Source organism: Podarcis pityusensis (genome assembly GCF_964106645.2).
Source record: "Podarcis pityusensis genome assembly, chromosome: 2".
In the NCBI taxonomy this organism is placed as follows: Eukaryota; Metazoa; Chordata; class Lepidosauria; order Squamata; family Lacertidae; genus Podarcis; species Podarcis pityusensis.
The window spans coordinates 2,416,468-2,434,804 of record NC_138029.1 but is presented as its reverse complement, the minus strand read 5'-3'; the positions used below and the strand labels follow the sequence as shown (position 1 = coordinate 2,434,804).

At 42.1% G+C, this 18,337-nt stretch overlaps 1 protein-coding gene across 2 annotated transcripts in view; it reads right to left on the bottom strand.

Annotated features, from left to right (window-relative positions):
* Positions 1 to 18,337, bottom strand: part of PIN1 (peptidylprolyl cis/trans isomerase, NIMA-interacting 1) — a 37,958-nt gene that overhangs the window by 12,839 nt on the left and 6,782 nt on the right. For both annotated transcript variants that reach the window (XM_080990686.1, XM_080990687.1), the window contains exon 2: positions 7,530 to 7,730. In XM_080990686.1, the coding sequence (XP_080846812.1) occupies positions 7,530 to 7,730 (201 nt within the window). The remainder of the gene's footprint in view (positions 1 to 7,529; positions 7,731 to 18,337) is intronic.

Genomic DNA, 18,337 nt, shown 5'->3' with positions numbered 1-18,337 from the left:
TGTCTTCATTGCCTGTCCTAGACTACATTAGTTGCCAGAAAATGCTCTGAACATTAGCTGCTGCTTCTGGAATTTAGACCCAAAGCTGTCCTCAACCACACTACGTTGGTAACTCGGGATAAGAACTTAATTCGTTCCGGAGGTCCGTTCTTAACCTGAAACTGTTCTTAACCTGAAGCACCACTTAAGCTAATGGGGCCTCCCACTGCCGCTGCACAATCTGTTCTCATCCTGAAGCATAGTTCTTAACCTGAGGTTATATTTCTGGGTTAGCGGGGTCTGTAACCTGAAGCGTCTGTAACCTGAGGTACCACTGTATTTGCTTCTGATTCTCTTGGACTGAGAACTGGTAGATCCCAAAATCTGATTGCATGGGGGCCTGACTCCACTGCATGCTGTGAACCTTAAATAAAGAACAGTCCTGATTTTTGTACCCATGGAGGGTGTTATTTGAAGATAGAAGTGGGAATCTTAGAAGGATGTATCAGTAGGAGGTATTTTGTTGTATATTTACAAAACAATACCTTCACAATACCAATTTCTACCTACCCCATGTATGCTACTACAACAAATTTAGAAGGCATAAGAATTACAAAGTTATCCAGGTGGGTTCAGTAGATGAACCTGGCATGGATGACATCTCAGGGATTCTAACCCCCTCAAAGCCTGTAACATCTGATCTACAATGCTAACCTCAAAAGAAAATTTCCTCACCCCTATTTGCTATTTTAAAAGCCTTCTTCAGTGCTGCATTTTATAGGCAAATGGATTCAACTAGAGATGTACTTTTAATACATTTGCATTAAAATCAGATTTTAAGCACTTTATGATTCACATACATGCTCCCGGTTTTTTTTATTATCTAGGTTCAATTTATTTATTTTTAAGCTATATTTTGTCATCAATTTTTCTACTCCCCTTATTAGCAGCTTTGCCACCTGACGGAACATGTCTTGTAAAATTTTGGTAACATCCTCAGTTAATTACAGGTATGATGTTCTCCCTTTTAACAATTGTAAGACAGCTCCAAATATGCAGCGAGGACACCAAGTCAGACTGTAGGAGGGGCAATTGCATGTAGGATGGCTGTCCCCAAACCACACACAGAAAGCCCCGGGCAGGTGTCAAGTCTGCCTTTCTCCTTAACATGCAGACTTTTCACATGCAAGTATATCTAACCCACAGAGCACCATCCCACAAGATGAAGTGAAAAACTGCTCAGCTGAAACTGTGTCTGTGTGCAGTCAATGCCAAAAACAAAAAGCCATTTTTTAGAAGTTAATTTCTTGTCCCACTCTCATAACTACACACTTGAAGGGTTTTCCCCTCCAATCTAAGAATAGCAATGCACAATGCATCCAGCTGAGGAGAGCCATGTTCTGCACTTATTAAAAGAGTGCAAATAGCTTTGACTAAATACAGGTTCACTGCAGTTTTTCAACCCATCATATATTTCTGATTCAGTCCTAAGGATGGAAAGTCATACAGTCCAATAAATATTCCCTCCAATTATCTGGGCAATTCCAAACCAAGTGATTTATTTATTTGGTCACTGACAACAGCTGAAATAAGTCTAGTGCCTTTTCTACCACAGGCTCTACAAATACTGACTGGTATTGGAAGAACGGATAGGATCTCATTTTGGGCATCATGTTGGATTTCTGAAGTCCAGCACAGAATCAAGAACAAGATATGTTTGCTGGACAAAAATATATGGCTCCCTCCAGTGATCTGGCAAATACATTTTGTGGACCCCTGGCTAGACATATGAATTCTTTTAAGTGGCAAGAAATATGCATCCTTCTTTTCTTATTTTATTTTATTTTATTTTATTTTAAGGTTATGTTTTCTAGGATGGGGAAGTTTTTAAAGAAAGATTCTACTCAGAACAAGAAGTGTATACAGTACATTGCTTTAATCCCAGATTGAATGAATTCAAGGTCTCATAAGAGAACCTGTCCAGGGAGGAGAGGAATAAAGGTACGATCTACCTGAAGTTTGTGTATTGATTTCAATGGGGGAATTAAGCACCCATTTAAACTTTCCCCAACTGCGATCAGATTTTCTTCTTTTTTAAAAAAAAATAATTTTTATTAACCGGCCAATCAAATCAAATTAAATCACATCACATAAATTCCGAATTACAAAGCCGAATTTTAAATTTTGTTGAGGGGACCCATATTTCAAGATCCGAAGGGGGATTCTGATCATCTTCTTGCTACTGTGTTAATGTCCAAATCAGTCCAAACAGAGTTCATAATTCTATCCAGTCTTATCTTGCTGTTTCCACATCACATCTTGTTCATATATTTTCTCTTTTTTCTTTATGATCTCTTCTGATAGTCTCCTTAAGCCGATAAACACCAATAATAATCCTGTGTGAATTTTCCGTTCTTCCAATCCTCAAATCGAGATGGTTTCCATATAACATCGCCTTCATAAATAACATCGCTCTTTCCATCATTAATTACAAAACTGTCGATCTTAAGTCCCTCTGAGGAGTTTCATCCACAATATAAAAACAGCTCTATTTCTCCTCTCAGACTTAAGTCCTCCGACAGAACTTCCCAATATGGCGACGATATTTTTAACTGTGTCATTCCAAAGCCCTTATACATTCCACGCTCTTCTTAAAACATGCTTTGGTTCGAAAGTATATCTCCACACAGCCTTAAATCCACAGCTTAAGTCCTTAAATCGACATTCCTGACATGAGGGGGGGGGATTCTTGTTTAATCACATAAAAGAAAGAAAGGAAAGTTTTTTTTCCCCTCCCCCATCAGCCCCTTTGCCATACCGAGTCTTGGCGTATCTTCTCATAATCTATGCTTGTTCCTCTGACTCGTCTTAATTTATCAGAGATCTCTTCTGTTAGCAGTCTTTGCTCCCCCTCCTTCCTCGAAATATGTGCATTCCTTCATCCAAATTGTTTCTTTTGAAGTTCTTGCAGCTAGTGGCGCGAATCAGAGATGGCGTCCAGGAGCGCCGAAATCCCACAGGAGGGCTTTGTGCCTAGTGCCCCCATCCCCACAAATTCGGGGGTGGTATAGGGCACAGCAGGCAAGGGCAGTCCCCACCATCCTGGGGGGGGGAGGCTAATTACTCCCATCATAGCCTCCAAATTACCTCGTGTGGGTCGGAGAGATGTTATTGTCAGCCATCTTCTGATGCGCCCCCTAGTGGCCCCCCGCGATCAGATTTTCTTCTGCTGGGTTATGTCCAAATCCCACCTGACACTTGTGGGCTAGTGTGGGGAGGGCGACTCAACTGCTGTTAGCATGGAAACTACACCGGTTGTACCACCTATGTTGCTAATCCACAGTTCCAGCATCAAGTTCCTCTTGCGCTTCTCTAACAACCTGAAACCTGGAGGGAAATTCTGCTAGAAATACCAGAGGCCATGGCTGCCAATACTGCATAGCCTCATTCCTTGACTGAACCAGAAGCTACAATTCCAAAAAGAGAGAACTCCCCAAAGGCACTAAAAAAGATGAGATTCCATGAAGGCATAGTTCTCCCCATCCCTCTTCTAAACCCAGGCAGGCCAGTTCTCCTGCTGCACAATTTGGGTAGGAAAGCATGTGGAAGGGTTCATTTCCTAGCAACGTGCATGCAAACCACCGAATGGGTCTCCAGATCACAAATACAAAATGCTGCTGCGTGAGGAGGCCATGCCTGGAGACAAATAACTCAAACCCTCGCAGAGAAAGGTTCTGTTGTTGCCACCCCTGCGGCTCAAAAAGAGAGGAGCCACGGAGCAATCGAAGGAACCCACGCTCTACTCATTGCTTACAATAGCAAACACTGAAGAATGTCGAAGTAGGAATCACTGTTCTGTGCCTGCCACAACAGATGGCTTCATGGATGCCAGAAACATGGAGCTCAGATGCCAAAGGATTCCTAGACCCTAACATTTTTCTTTCTAGTTACAGGTAGGTAGCCGTGTTGGTCTGCCGTAGTCGAAACAAAACAAAAAATTCCTTCCAGTAGCACCTTAGAGACCAACTAAGTTTGTTATTGGTATGAGCTTTCATGTGCATGCACACTTCTTCAGATACCAATAACAAATTAGTTGGTCTCTAAGGAGCTACTGGAAGGATTTTTATTTATTTTTTCTTTCTACTTACCCATACTGGCACCTAAGGTTCTTCCCACCCTGCTAGGAGCTGAACTTTTATTACTGTCAAGGACAAAAAAAATCAGGAGTTCGGTGTTTCCAGAAGAACATGTTAGTATTTTTAAATTAGCTTAATCCAATTCAGCTGAAGCCAAGGGTGGCCAACGAACAAGCCCTGCACCAGATTTCATGTGGAAGATATGCAGGTGGTATCTTATTCTCCCACCCACAGTTATGTTGCCCTCTTGCCTCCCTCCCACCAGTGAAATGAACATTCAACATACATGAAAATGTGTTAAAGAACATTGGTTTTGGCTTAAAATACAAATTTTATTTTCAATATAAAAATACACATTTTTACAAAGAAAATACAAGCAAACCTCTCAGGTGGCTTTACAAAAGAAAGTGCTAAATGGGAAAATAGATAAGGAACAAGCTCAAAATTGTGGCAACTGGTATTTGAGGCACCAAATCATACAAGAGCGATTTTAGACCTTTCCCCCAAGTGTCTGTGCTACATGAGAAATGCATTTGAAACCCTCAGCTCCAAAATGATCCAAAATACTAGCAAGTCAGGGTTGCCCCGGTTCTGGTTTGATGAACTGAGCTAAAAAGAAGTCTGGCAACTTTGACAATGCTTGTCCTTTCCTGGAGCTCTACAGACTCTAGAACAAGGACAAACGATGCAAACTGGCAGACATTCTTCCTTCTCCTACCAAGCATCTTACCTTGTCCAGAGGTTTGCCAAAGTTTGATACAGCTCCACCTATTTTCTGCTCAGTCCACCCGCAATGCATTACTATGACCACAATCTGGCACTGTGTTCTCAGAACAGGGTGTGCTGGGCAGCACCTCCAACTCTATTTTGCCCTTTGGGGCATATATCGCACATACACCAGATGAGATGGTCACGGGTTTGTAGACAGTAGAATTTCAGACTGCAGACTGGGAAGGGGAATGTTGACAGGACTGAACACTCCTCCATATACCTTGTTGCACATTTTAAAAAGAACTTGTCACCAAGGCTTTACACACATTTGTACATGCAAAGATTATATAGATATATACACACACACACACTTGGTGAATCAGGGGAATGCTGTGGACATAGTGTATCTTGATTTCAGAAAGGCTTTTGACGAAGTCCTCCATGATATTCTCGCGAGGAAACTGGTAAAATGTGGGCTGAACAAAGTAACTGCTAAGTGGATTTGCAGCTGGTTGACTGACCAAACCCAAATGGTTCCTTGTCACCCTGGGGAGAAGTGACAAGTTGGGTGCCACAGGGTTCTGTCCTGGGCCCACTGTTGTTCAATGTCTTTATAAACGATTTGGATGAAGGAACTGAGGGGATGCAAATTTGCAGACGACACCAAACTGGGAGGGGTAGCTAATGTCACAGAAGACAGAATCAGAGTTTAAAATTACCTTAACAGATTGGAGAACGGGACCTAAGCTAACAAAATGCATTTCAGTCGGGACAAATGTAAGGTTCTGAACTTAGGCAAAAAGATCCAGATGCACAAATATAGGATGGGGGACACCTGACTTGCTAGCAATACATTTGAAAGGGATCTAGGGGACTTGGTGGACCACAAGCTTAGCATGAGTCAACAGTGTGAAGCAGAAGCAAAAAAAAAGCCAATGAAGTTCTAGGCTGCATCAACAGACATCTAGTGTCCAGATCAAGGGAAGTCATAGTCCCACTCTCTTCTGCCATGGTCAGACCACACCTGGAATACTGTGTCCATTTCTGGGCACCACAATTTAAGAGGGATGTTGACAAGCTGGAAGGTGTGCAGAATAGGGTGAGCAAGATGATCAAGAGTCTGGAAACTAAGCCTTATGAGGAGCGGTTGAAAGAGCTGGGTATGTTTAGCCTAGAAAAGAGGAGACAGAGGAGATATGATAGCCATCTTAAGGGCTGTCACATGATGGATGGAGCAAGCTTGTTTGCTCATTCTCTGTGGGGCGGGGGGGCATGTTACAAGAAAGGAGATTCCGATTAAACTTCATGAAGAACTTTCTGACAGTAGGGGCTGCTAGACAGTGGAAGGGACTCCCTTGGGAGGTGGTAGACTCTCCTTCCTTGGAAGTTTTTAAGCAGGGGTTGGATAGCCATCTGTCAGGGATGATTTAGCTAAGATTCCTGCATAGCAGGAGGTTGGACTAGATGACCCTTGGGGTCCCTTCGAATTCTAAGATTCTATTGCAGCCCTGCAAAACTCTATTCCACATGCAGAAGAAAACAGGAGTGGCTGAGTCAAGTTTGAGTCTTGGCAGTGATTTCAGCCCTGGCAAGTAGTAGATACATTTCATTAATAATGGTAGAAGGTCCAACACTACAATTCTATGATTCTATATATTGAGACATAGATATATATACTCACATATTACAGGACAGAATAAAACTATTATAAACTTCTCCATCGCAGGATGAAAGTCCAGGAGCAAATTTTGTCACCTCATCAGCTGTTTGTATGAAATAGGTCCTAAGGCTCTAGATATAAAGCCCAACTGAACCCTCTTCTGATTATGCTGTTCATGCATCAGACAAAAAGCTATCTACACCGCATGCCACCAACCCCACCTTATGCAAATTAATTTTGCATTATCGCACTCCGTCCGCCTACTTTATACTGAACATGATAACTGAGGAATGTTTTGCAGCACTGGAAATTCTTGGCAAGGTGGGATGGATGAGGCAGCCAGCTTCTATGGACTAGGCTGCTACAGATGGCAATGAAGGAAGGACACTTAGCCATGCAGGGTTTGAAAAGGGCAGTCTTTCAGAGGCAGTTCCCACTTCCATATGTTTCTCCATAATCTTAAGAGCTGGAGACTTTATATGTGAACCATATGAACTGACCCAGACCATGCAATCATCATCGAAGGCCCTTCTTTGTGTGCCTCATTTGCACATGACAGAGGGCCTTTTCTGTGGCGGCCCTGCGCTTCTGTAATCTTCTCCCCAAGGAAGCTCACCTGGCACCTTCATTACATATCTTTAGGCGCCAGGTAAAAACTTTGCTCTTCTACCTAGACCTTTGGCTACTGAAGCAATCTCTGGCCTTTTAAACTGGGAGAGCAGGGAGTATTGTTTTTGTTTGTTACTATGTTACGTACTTTTGTGTTTTTATACTGTAAACTGCCCTGTGATACACAGATGAAGGGAGGCATATAAATTTAATTTATATGGTGCACAGACAATTTGTAGAAAAAATGGCCCTAACAGGCAACTGAAATGCCCCAATCAAGAGGAGTGAAGTGAGTCAACAGGTTCCTTTTGTCCAGAGGCTGCTGGCTTCATCACAATTTTGAAAGGAAAGCACTGCATTGGGGGCTGGACTGTCTGGTATGGAAAGCAGGGCTTCAGTACATTGAGCTCTCACTTTCCTTTGCTTTTACTTGCCATTAATTAGCTCCAGGGCCTCCTCCTTGCTCCGGGTGATCTTATCCTCCCTCCATGATGAAGGTCTCCTAGACTGGTTATGTTTCACCAAGAGATGTGAGCATCGCACTTTAGTCGGCTCTCCCTGTCCATTCTTGCTGTTTCCAGTGGGACGTTCCCATTGGCTGGCATTTGTAATATGGTTGAAATAATACACACGCCCTGTGAGATAAAACAGGAGAAAAATACTTTAGTTGTAGGGCACAACATATCAGCTTCTTTCTAAGAAGCATTCTCTTATGACCCATCCCACCCAATTATTTTAGCTTACAGCCTACCTACCTGAAATTCAGCCCATTCCCTCTCACTTACCTCCTTCAAAATTACCAGTTTGTGGTGTTTCTGCTCAATCCCCAACTGCTGCAACCAAGCTAAGGGCAAGTACCTCCCAGGACTATGTGATACCAACTCAGGCAAAGCACTATTATAGCTCCTTTGTGATGTCAGTAACATGCACAAGATGAAAATGACTATGAAAGAACAATATAGATCTGATGGTAAACCTTCCTGTGTACATTTCACTGCAGGGTCGCAGCGACAGGAACTCCAAGCAAGAATCAGAAGAGCCCTGCCAAATTGATACCAGTTTCTCGGGGAAAGCCCAACTGCATGGTCACTCTTTGGAAAGAGCCAAAACACATGTGATATGAAACACTACACGGGTAAAAAAGCTCAGAGTATTTTTTGGCTTTGGTAAGCTCAGCCATGATTATAAGCAATGCTAAATGTAATCTCTGGCAGCTTTAGAGTGACTGCCAGTAAATCAGGAAGATTCAGCCTCCGTCCCCCCACCTTAACACACTTAAAAATACACCCCAACAACAATATAAACCATCAGGGTGCATAAAAGTCCATTTTAAAAAAGATAGAATCATAGAATCATAGAGTTGGAAGAGACCACAAGGGCCATCGAGTCCAACCCCCTGCCAAGCAGGAAACACCATCAGAGCACTCCTGACATATGGTTGTCAAGCCTCTGCTTAAAGACCTCCAAAGAAGGAGACTCCACCACACTCCTTGGCAGCAAATTCCACTGTCGAACAGCTCTTACTGTCAGGAAGTTCTTCCTAATGTTTAGGAATTGCTTTGATTTTCTCCCTTACCTTTGAATTACTATAATCAAATAGGCATTACACACAGAGACACAGACATTAAACCAACTTTTAATTTAACATGACTATTTAAAAAAAGCCTGGTTTAAAAAGAAAATGTGAAACCTATTAAGCTTACATTTGCAATCTCCTAAAAGTAAACTCATCTTTGTAAGGCACAGTTAAAAGCCTAATTTTCATATGCAAAAGAGCCACCAAAGGATAAAACTGATTGTGACGAAGCATAGATATAAGCCAAATTGCAACTGCTAAGCATACTTTTCCAGGACTTAAGCCCAACTGAACTGTGTAGGACTTACTTCAAAGTAAACACATTTAGGACTGGGCAAGGGTTTTTATTTTCTGTTTCAAATGCAAATGTATCACCTGCTTTTCAATTGCTACAGCTCTTCAAGCATCAGGTAACAACACAATTCATAAAAATACCGGGACATGGTGTCCAAGATGAGATCCTATCCATTCTCTGCAATTTGAACGTCCAGTACCAATCAGTCAACTTTGTAGAGGCTGTGGTGGGAAAGGCACTAAACTTATTTCAACTGTTGTCATGGTTGTCATGGTCAAATAAATAAATCACTTGATTTGAAATTTCTCAAATAATTGGTGTGGAAAACTGGTGGGGCATGTGACCTTCCACTGCATAAGAAATATAAAAATACAGAAATTTTTAAATTCACCAGATAAAAATGGGGAGAGAGAACACAACACTAAAACAAGAAATCCAATTTTATTCTCTCAAAATACCTTCAAGGAGATCTCATCACTAGTCCTCCATGTATGGAGGTATGTAAAGGAGAAAGTGTTCCCTCAAATTCCCTCAACACCTTGCATTTATCCTAGTAACCAACAAAGTTCTTGCAGTATTAGGTGATATGCTCTGCACAGCTAGCACTGCTGCCATATTCTGGAACAACTGATGTTTCGAAATTGTATTTAAAGCAACCCCACATGACAGTAATTTATCACTTTCTCTTAACTGCCCAAGCTGTGCAGCATGTTCCATTCTCAAATATTCAGGACTCTGCCAAGCAAACTACATGCATTAACTTTACATCTCATAGAAACACACTGTTCTGCCAAAAAATACAGACCCTCATCTCTGAAAGGTTCTGGGTAACTTTCTTTCAGGAAAGTGATCTTGCAGATTGTCGTTGCATAGGGATAGAGAAGGCCAAAGAGTAACTCAACAGTTTCACAATGTTCCCACATATTACAAAATAAGATACAATTCTAGAATGCAAAATGGCAAAATCATCGAAGTGTCAAAATGACCAATAAAGTTTTAGCTGCAAACGTATGTTTAATGGTTGTATCAGCTTATATTTCCTGCACAAATATGCATACATGAGTCAAAGGGTGGCCACCAGGTTTGCACTCATCTCAGGAGGTATTTTGTCCCACTCCTCTTTGCAGATCCTCTCCAAGTCAGTAAGATTTCAAGGCTGATGTGTAGCTACTTGAACCTTTAGCTCCCTCCAGATTTTCAATGGGATTAAGGTCTGGAGACTAGCTAGGCCACTCCATGACCTTAATGTGCTTCTTTTTGAGCTACTCCTTTGTTGCCTTGGCCATGTGTTTTGGGTCATTGTCATGCTGGAATACCCATCCTCGACCCATTTTCAATGCCCTGGCTGAGGGAAAGAGGTGCTCACCCAAGATTTGACGTTACATGGTCCCGTCCATCATCCTTTCGATGCAGTGAAGGTGTCCTGTCCCCTTAGCAGAAAAACACCCCCAAAGCATAATATGTCCCCCTCCATGTTTAACGGTGGGGATGGCGTTCTTGGGGTCGTAGGCAGCATTCCTCCTCCTCCAAACACAGCGAGTTGAGTTGATGCCAAAGAGCTTGATTTTGGTCTCATCTGACCACAACACTTTCACCCACTTCTCCTCTGGTCATTCAGATGTGCATTGGCAAACTGCAGACGGGCCTGTACATGTGCTGTCTTGAGCAAGGGGACCTTGCAGACTCTGCAAGATCTCAGTCCTTCACTGCGTAGTGTGTTCCCAACTATTTTCATGGTGACTATGGTCCCAGCTGCCCTGAGATCATTGACAAGTTCCCCCCTGTAGTTCTAGGCTGCTTCATCACAGTTCTCCTGATCACTGCAACGCCATGAGATGAGATCTTGCAATGGAGCCCCAGACCGAGGGAGGTTGAGAGTTATTCTGTTTCATTTTCATAATATTTTCTCTTAAGGCATTACATGCCGTAAATTTCATACCTGTGGTCCACAACTGTTCCCAGTCAGCAAACATAATGTTATGTCCAACGTCTTGTGCCCATTTAATCATAGCAGATTTCACCGTTTCATCCTGAGTGTTCCATTTCAGCAGCAAGTTATACATTCTTGACAAATTCTTAGTTTTGGGTTCTAACAGTTCTGTTTCTAATTTTGATTTTTCCACCTGGAAGCCAATTTTCTTGTCCAAATTGTATGCCTCCATTATCTGATAATAATGAAGCCAGTCTCGCACTTTGTTTTTTAATTTTTCAAAACTCTGCAATTTCAGTCTATCTCCATCTTGTTCCAAAATTTCCCAATATTTCGGCCATTTGACCTCCATATTGAGCTTTTTCAGAGCTTTCGCTTCCATTGGTGACAACCACCTTGGAGTTTTGTTTTCCAATAAATCCTTGTATCTTATCCAAACATTAAACAGTGCTTTCCTGACAATGTGATTTTTAAATGCTTTATGTGCTTTGACCTTATCATACCACAGATATGCATGCCATCCAAATACATTGTTAAAACCTTCTAGATCTAAAATGTCAGTGTTTTCAAGAAGCAGCCATTCTTTCAACCAGCAAAAAGCTGCTGATTCATAATAAAGTTTAAGGTGATATACAGGTGGTACATAACCCCAGTCAAGCTTGCAAAAATCTACCATTGCCTGATAATAAATGTTGGAAATGTAAAGAAACTGAAGGTACATTTTTTCACCTTTGGTGGACGTGCCCAAAGATTAAGGCTTTCTGGGAGATGATATATAATGAATTAAAAAAGGTATTTAAATATAACTTCTTGAAGAAACCAGAGGCCTTTCTCCTGGGCATAGTTGGCCAATTGGTGTTAAAAAAGGATAGAACTTTCTTTATGTATGCAACAACAGCAGCAAGAATACTCATCGCAAAGTACTGGAAGACACAAGAGCTACCCACACTGGAGGAATGGCAGATGAAATTGATGGACTATATGGAATTGGCGGAAATGACTGGCAGAATCCGTGACCAGGGAGAAGAGTCGGTGGAAGAAGATTGGAAGAAATTCAAAGATTACTTACAGAAATATTGCAAAATTAAAGAATGTTAGAGTGATGATGGAGTGAAATTAAGTGGCTTCTAGCTGTACAGGCTTTAAAGTTATATATAGATCAAGATTAAGGATTAGGATTAAAAAGGTTAAAAGAATGGAAAATTGGTTTTTAATAGGTAAAAATTTAATGTTATATTATATTAAGATTAAGGATTGGGATTAAAAAGGAGGGAAAGGAATTGCTGGACAAACAAACTGAATTGGAATACAAAAGAGGGAGGTATGAGGAGGTCTGGGAAATAAGTAAATGTAAAAGTAGTGATGAAAAGATGGAATTGTTTTTAACTGTTTTTTCTTTTTTCTTTTTGTATTTTGTACTGTGTATTTTTCTTTTCATTTTTAAATTCTTTTTTTTTATTAATGTGTCTCTTTTCATGTGAAACTTTAATAAATATCATTTAAAAAAAAAGAGAGAGTTATTCTGTGTTTCTTCCATTTGCAAATTACTGCACCAACTGTTGTCACCTTCTCACCAAGCTGCTTGGCAATAGTCTTGTAGCCCAATCCAGCCTCGTGCAGGTCTAAAATCTTGTCCCTGACATCCTTGGACAGCTATTTGGTCTTGGTCATGGTGGCTACTTTGGAATCTGCTGGATTGATTGCTTCTGTCGACAGTGTCTTTTGTACAGGTACTGTAACGAGCTGGGATTACAGGCAAGACCTCTCTCTTACAGCAGGTGCTTCTAATCTCAGCTCGTTACACACAGTGAAGATACCAGGTAGCCTGACATCTGGCTGATTGATAGGGGATCAAATACTTATTTCACTCATTATAATGCACATCAATCTCTGACTTTTGTCTTCTGGGTTTCTGGGGATTTTCCTGTTGTTATTCTGTCTCTCACAGCTACAATAAAACTACCATTAAAATTATGGACTGGTCATTTCTTTGTCAGAGGGCAAACGGGCAAATTTAGCAGGGGATCAAATAATTTTTCCCTCACTGTACAAGAAAATACACAGATGTGTGCACTCAGGATACTTCACCCCTCTGTCCGGGCACAACTACTTCTTGCTCCAAAACAAAGCCTAAAATCCACTAATTTAGCCCAAAGTACCAACTGCTGGTCAGCTGCTACAAAATTAACACACATATATCAGCTTCATGCAAAGCATGAGCTACTCAAACCTGGTTGTTAGAAGAAACCATAAAGTTGTCCTGTAGCAGGTATGCTGTACTTGAAGGTCCTAATGAATTATTAGAAGAGATGGCTGGAAAAAGCAGCCTTTAGCTCCACTTTAGCTTCTGAATTCAACAGCCCTGTCCCTACTCGACCAGCGAGAAAAAACAAGAGTGTGTGCATTTTTTCAGAAAAGACTGTTTTAGGCCTATACTGAAAATGATGCTGGGTCTTCTTGGCACAGAGCTGTGGGAGATTACATTTCCCTGTGCCCAAAGAAATCAGTCACAAAGAAATCCGTATGAAGGGAGGATGGAAAGCCTGGATATTGCAGGGTCTGCTGCTGCTGTTTTAAACGCATTGCAGTCATCTGCAGATCTTAAAAGAAATAGACTGGGTTGCCTGATAGAAGCTAGGGAAGTCCTAAGTATCTGGCCCCATAGCCTTTAAAGCCCATTCGTGAGGAATTTGAAGTAATTTTCCACTACTAGCAGAAGATTTCCTGCTGAAATCTGATTTAAGTGTATTATTAAAATCACACAGACTCACAGTGCAGTCCCCCACTTGCACTCTCTTCCGTCTAAACTTGTAAAGGTCCAAGATGGGTTCCTTCCCCTTATATTTACAGCTGCCCTCTGTCAACACCCCCAGTGAAAAGGCTGCTTAGTCACTTATACTTCATTCCTAGTCCAGAACCCACAGAACAACTTGCTTGCTCTGTACTTGCAATTGTTTGCCAAGTCTGTAGCAGCCATCCTATAGTATCTCTTTCCTACAGCACTTCCTGTTCCTGAAGCAGGAGAAAAATGCTGTTTTGAACACTTTGCAGCCTCAAGTGCAAGAACCCCACACACCTGCTTAGTCTAAGCCGGACAGATATTAAACTGGGCTTGTAAAACAGTAACTTGCCTGGCTGCTTGTGACCCGTAGAAATTGTCCTCAGGCAAGGAAGGATTTGTAAAAAGGAGTCTGTAGTGGTTGCTCGTTCATTTCCTTAATGGGATGTCAGTGTACAGGTGCCTCGGGTTAAGTACTTAATTCGTTCCGGAGGTCCATTCTTAACCTGAAACTGTTCATAACCTGAAGCACCACTTTAGCTAATGGGGCCTCCTGATGCTGCCGCGCCGCCGGAGCCAGATTTCTGTTCTCATCCTGAGGCAAAGTTATTAACCCGAGGTACTATTTCTGGGTTAGCAAAGTCTGTAACCTGAAGCGTATGTAACCCGAGGTACCACTGTACAATAAATGACTGTTTGGGGGCAGACGGCTATTAATAATTTGTGAGCGAGTAACTTTTGTGAAATTCATAGGGCTTTTGTTGGGGAAAAATAAGTTTCAACCAAATCAGAAGATCTCAAAATACTAGTTTCCTCTTAAATGCAAAGCTACTTCCTCTGGTAGGGTAGTCATGTAATCTGCAACTGACAACTGGAGAGAAGACCAGCTACAGAATGGCAACCTGACACACTTTCTCTCCTCTCATTTAGGGATAGTCACCAGCGTTTGGAGCCCAGATACATAAACTAGTCACCAAATGGCACCTTAAACCTAGGTTGCAGTTGCCACAACAGAATGTCTAGGAGCCATTTTTTTCCTGTTTTTGCAATGGAATTTGTTATTATTATTCATTTCATTTCATTTCAATACCACTTTAATTGGACCTGTGCCAGAGCATTTTGTGACTGGCGCAGATCCAGTTGCGACCCTGTGGAAATCTCTGGGCACCAGGTTGGTGACGGACATCTCCATCCGGGTGGTCTCTCCAGCTTTCTTAAGTAGGTCAGCAGAAGAGCTTACTTATTGCCTTTATCTCCCATCTTTTTCTCTAAGGAGTACATTGTTCACCTCCCTCCCCTCAGTTAATCCCCACAATGACCCTGTGAGGTAGTTGAAGAGCCTGTGGCTGGCCCAAGGTCACCCGGTGAGCTTCATGGCGGAGTGGGGATTTGAACCCTGATCTCCCAGGTCCTAGTCCAATAATGTCACCACTACACCATCCTGGCTTCCTAGAGCACTTCTGTTATGGGGCAGCTCTATAAATTAAGTAGGGGGGAAATGGGGAAAGCCAAATGTTTTTCTTGAAGCTTGAATTTATTTGATGGTTGTAAACCAATTTGAGATTTTTTCTTTAAAATATAAAGTGCTATAGAAATGAAATGAAAAAAACAATAAAGCACATTTGGGGGGAAATGGCACCTAGCCATTTCACTGTGGCGACTATAACCTAGGTTTAAGATGCTATTTGGCAATTAGCTTATATATCTGAGTTTCTAACACTGCTCAAGACCGTGACCTAACCAAGTCTTCCCCAGCTCGAGCCTTTCAACCTTTTTAGTGATGAATTGGCCATGAGCCACCTGAAGGAGAAAAGGTGCCAGAAGCCTGGAGTATCTGAACTAGGTTTGATTGCTAAGTAGAGTGGAAGTGTCACAACCAGGTATCCACTGTTAACAATAACATGCAAGACCCACAGATCTTCCCAGTGACCTCTCTTGATGGCTTCACATTTCTCATCAACCAGACAGACACCTCCTTTTGCAGAAAGTAAAATTTGAGCATGGCAAGAATAGGGGAGAATTATAGCGAAGGCCACCCAATTCCTGCCTTCTCTAACATGGTGCCCTCCAGATGTTTTGCCCATAACTGCCACCACCCCGTGACCTTTGGCCAAGCTGGTGGGGGCTGATGGGAGCTTTAGCCCAACAACATCTGGAGTACATTAGGCTGGGGAAAGCTTATAAACCATGAGAACCACGCTGTGACTTAATTGCATCCTGTAATGTTGGGATGAAATCAAAAGCCAGTCAGTCATACTGTGACACAGCCCACTAACGTAAGGCAGAAAACCATGTACTCTTTGCATGATTTAATGATGGTATTATAATGACTTTTATTATCAGCCACTGTCTTATTCCACTTGCTAGGAAATGGAGACATAGCCTTCGTTTTCCTGTGTTTGAGTCCTGCAATACCAACCACTAACATTTAATTGCATGCTCCATTCATACCAAGAAGCAAATAAACAAGAAGCAAAAGACCACCCTGAATGTATGCAGTCCTCAAATAACCTACACACATGCAACAACTTCATAGGAAGTCACTTGAGAACTGCAGACAAAGCATACTACTCTAGCTGCCACCTGCAGCAACTGGAAAAATGAATCCAAATGTTGAAGGCAGTTAATTCTATTTTAAAATTTTGAGTACAGGGTTCCTTGTGTTCACTGGGTCATTAGGTTACTTTCCACAAAGTCCCTCCACAAATGTAAAAGAGAAGATAAGGGGATAGGAAAAGTGGTGCTCAAACTGAAACACTTGCTATACGGAGTGTATAGACAACAGATCCATACTACCTCACCCATTCCTACACCAACGTATTTAAGATAACCACCACCCAAAAAAAAAAACACCAAACAAACAAACAAACAAACAAACAAGCAAACAGGAACAGTTTATTTATTTAGGGAAGTCTGAGGACACCCAGCTCTGCAAGTGCAAAAAAAGCTATCAAGAATAAGGTGAGAGTGAACAATGAAATAAAGGCCAAGAAAAGGCCTCACACCTGACCCACAAACCTCATAACACAATACTTTGCTTATCCGCCTGCTCACAGAAGCTATGAGTGCATGCTCCATGCAGCAAGTTTGGGGCTCTTTGTAAATCTATTCCCTTGAGGTAAAAGTGAAAGATCTGGAGAAGTTGTTAGGCACACAGGCAACAGCACCAACATTAAAAAATAGTTATGAGGTAGGTTGTTGTGTAGGAAGCTTAAGTCAAGCACTCTGAGGGGGCAATTTCAAAAATGATATTGTTTCACATAGAACTAGCTAGGCAGGAAGGATTGCAGGGTCTCAATGTGTGGATGAGGTCCCCAGAACCACAGAGTGCGGAAATATCAGGTTCATGTTCCCTGTACTGTAACTGTCCCCAACCCAAACTGAAGGTTGGGATGAAACTCAAAGCTGGCAAAAACTCAGGAAGGCAGCCCAAATGAGAAAGTGCTGGGTGGCTTCAATTAACCTCCCATTATCTGGGCACATATACATTCAGATTACAGCAAAGAGATGATATTTCTAGCTATGTTAGGGGAACTGTGCCTTAGACCAGTAAAGGACACAATGGAAGCTGCTGACGTTTAACTCAGTTATTAGCTGCACTCCTAGATCGCGGTTGCAGAATACAAAGGTTGCCACTATAAAATGCTCCATGTTGGTGTTTTCTGATCTGCTGGAATCCCCTTCTTGGGATCCCCACAAGCATTACTCATTGGGGAGTGATGTGGGGAAGGGCCTTCCTGATCATGGCAGGTTGTTTGTGGAATTCCTTCTCCCCAGAAACGCAGTTGTTCCACCCCATCTACTGAGTTTTAAAGGCAAGGTTGGAAGAAACACCTGTTTTAATCAGGACCTTTGGATTAAACAAACTGTTTCTGTTTAACATAATTATGTTCTCAACTGTTGTCACTTGTGTTGTTGCATTTATCAATGTGGGGTTAATAATTTTAACTGTGAGCTTTGTATTTAGTGAGTTTTCCTGCTGAAAACTCTGTCTCTCTCATTTTAATTATATGTATGTAACTCGGTTGTCGAATGTGATCTGTTCTGGAAGAACGTTAGACTTCCTCAATGTTGGACAACCAAGGCACAAAGGGTAGATGGCAGGACTTCCAGGTTGGCGCCTCTGGCAATGGCAGATTTCCTCCGATCGGGAGGAATCCGCTCCGTGGAAAACAGGGTCTGAACCGCCACGGCGAGGCGGAGACCCATTAAAAACCACAGGCGGGAGAAGCCTGTGGACGTGGGATTCGGCTGGCACCTTTGCGCCTCCCCTACTCGCGGGGAAACCCTGTTTTGGGGATCTGGAGCGACGTGGGGTGAGTGACGCGGTGCTTTGAATCAACTGCTTCTTTCACGGAGTGAAGCCGCATTGCTGTTGCCGGAGAGCGCTGACTTTTTCCTGTGGACAATTGGACTTTAAACAACTACTCGTGAGTAAACGGAAAATTGGATTTTTAAATACTTTAATTCGGCACTGAAACGGGAAGGTTATAAACAGGAAGTCCGCCTCCCGTTCTTGTAAATAGACTGAAGCAAAGACGTTACAAGTTAAAGCCTTTGAAAGCTTTTGGCAAAGGATCAAATTTCCACCGGTTTAAAAAAAAAAAAAACCCTTGGAAGCAGGAGAAGAGGGGGAAATTTTGGATCTAGTGAGCCTGCAGG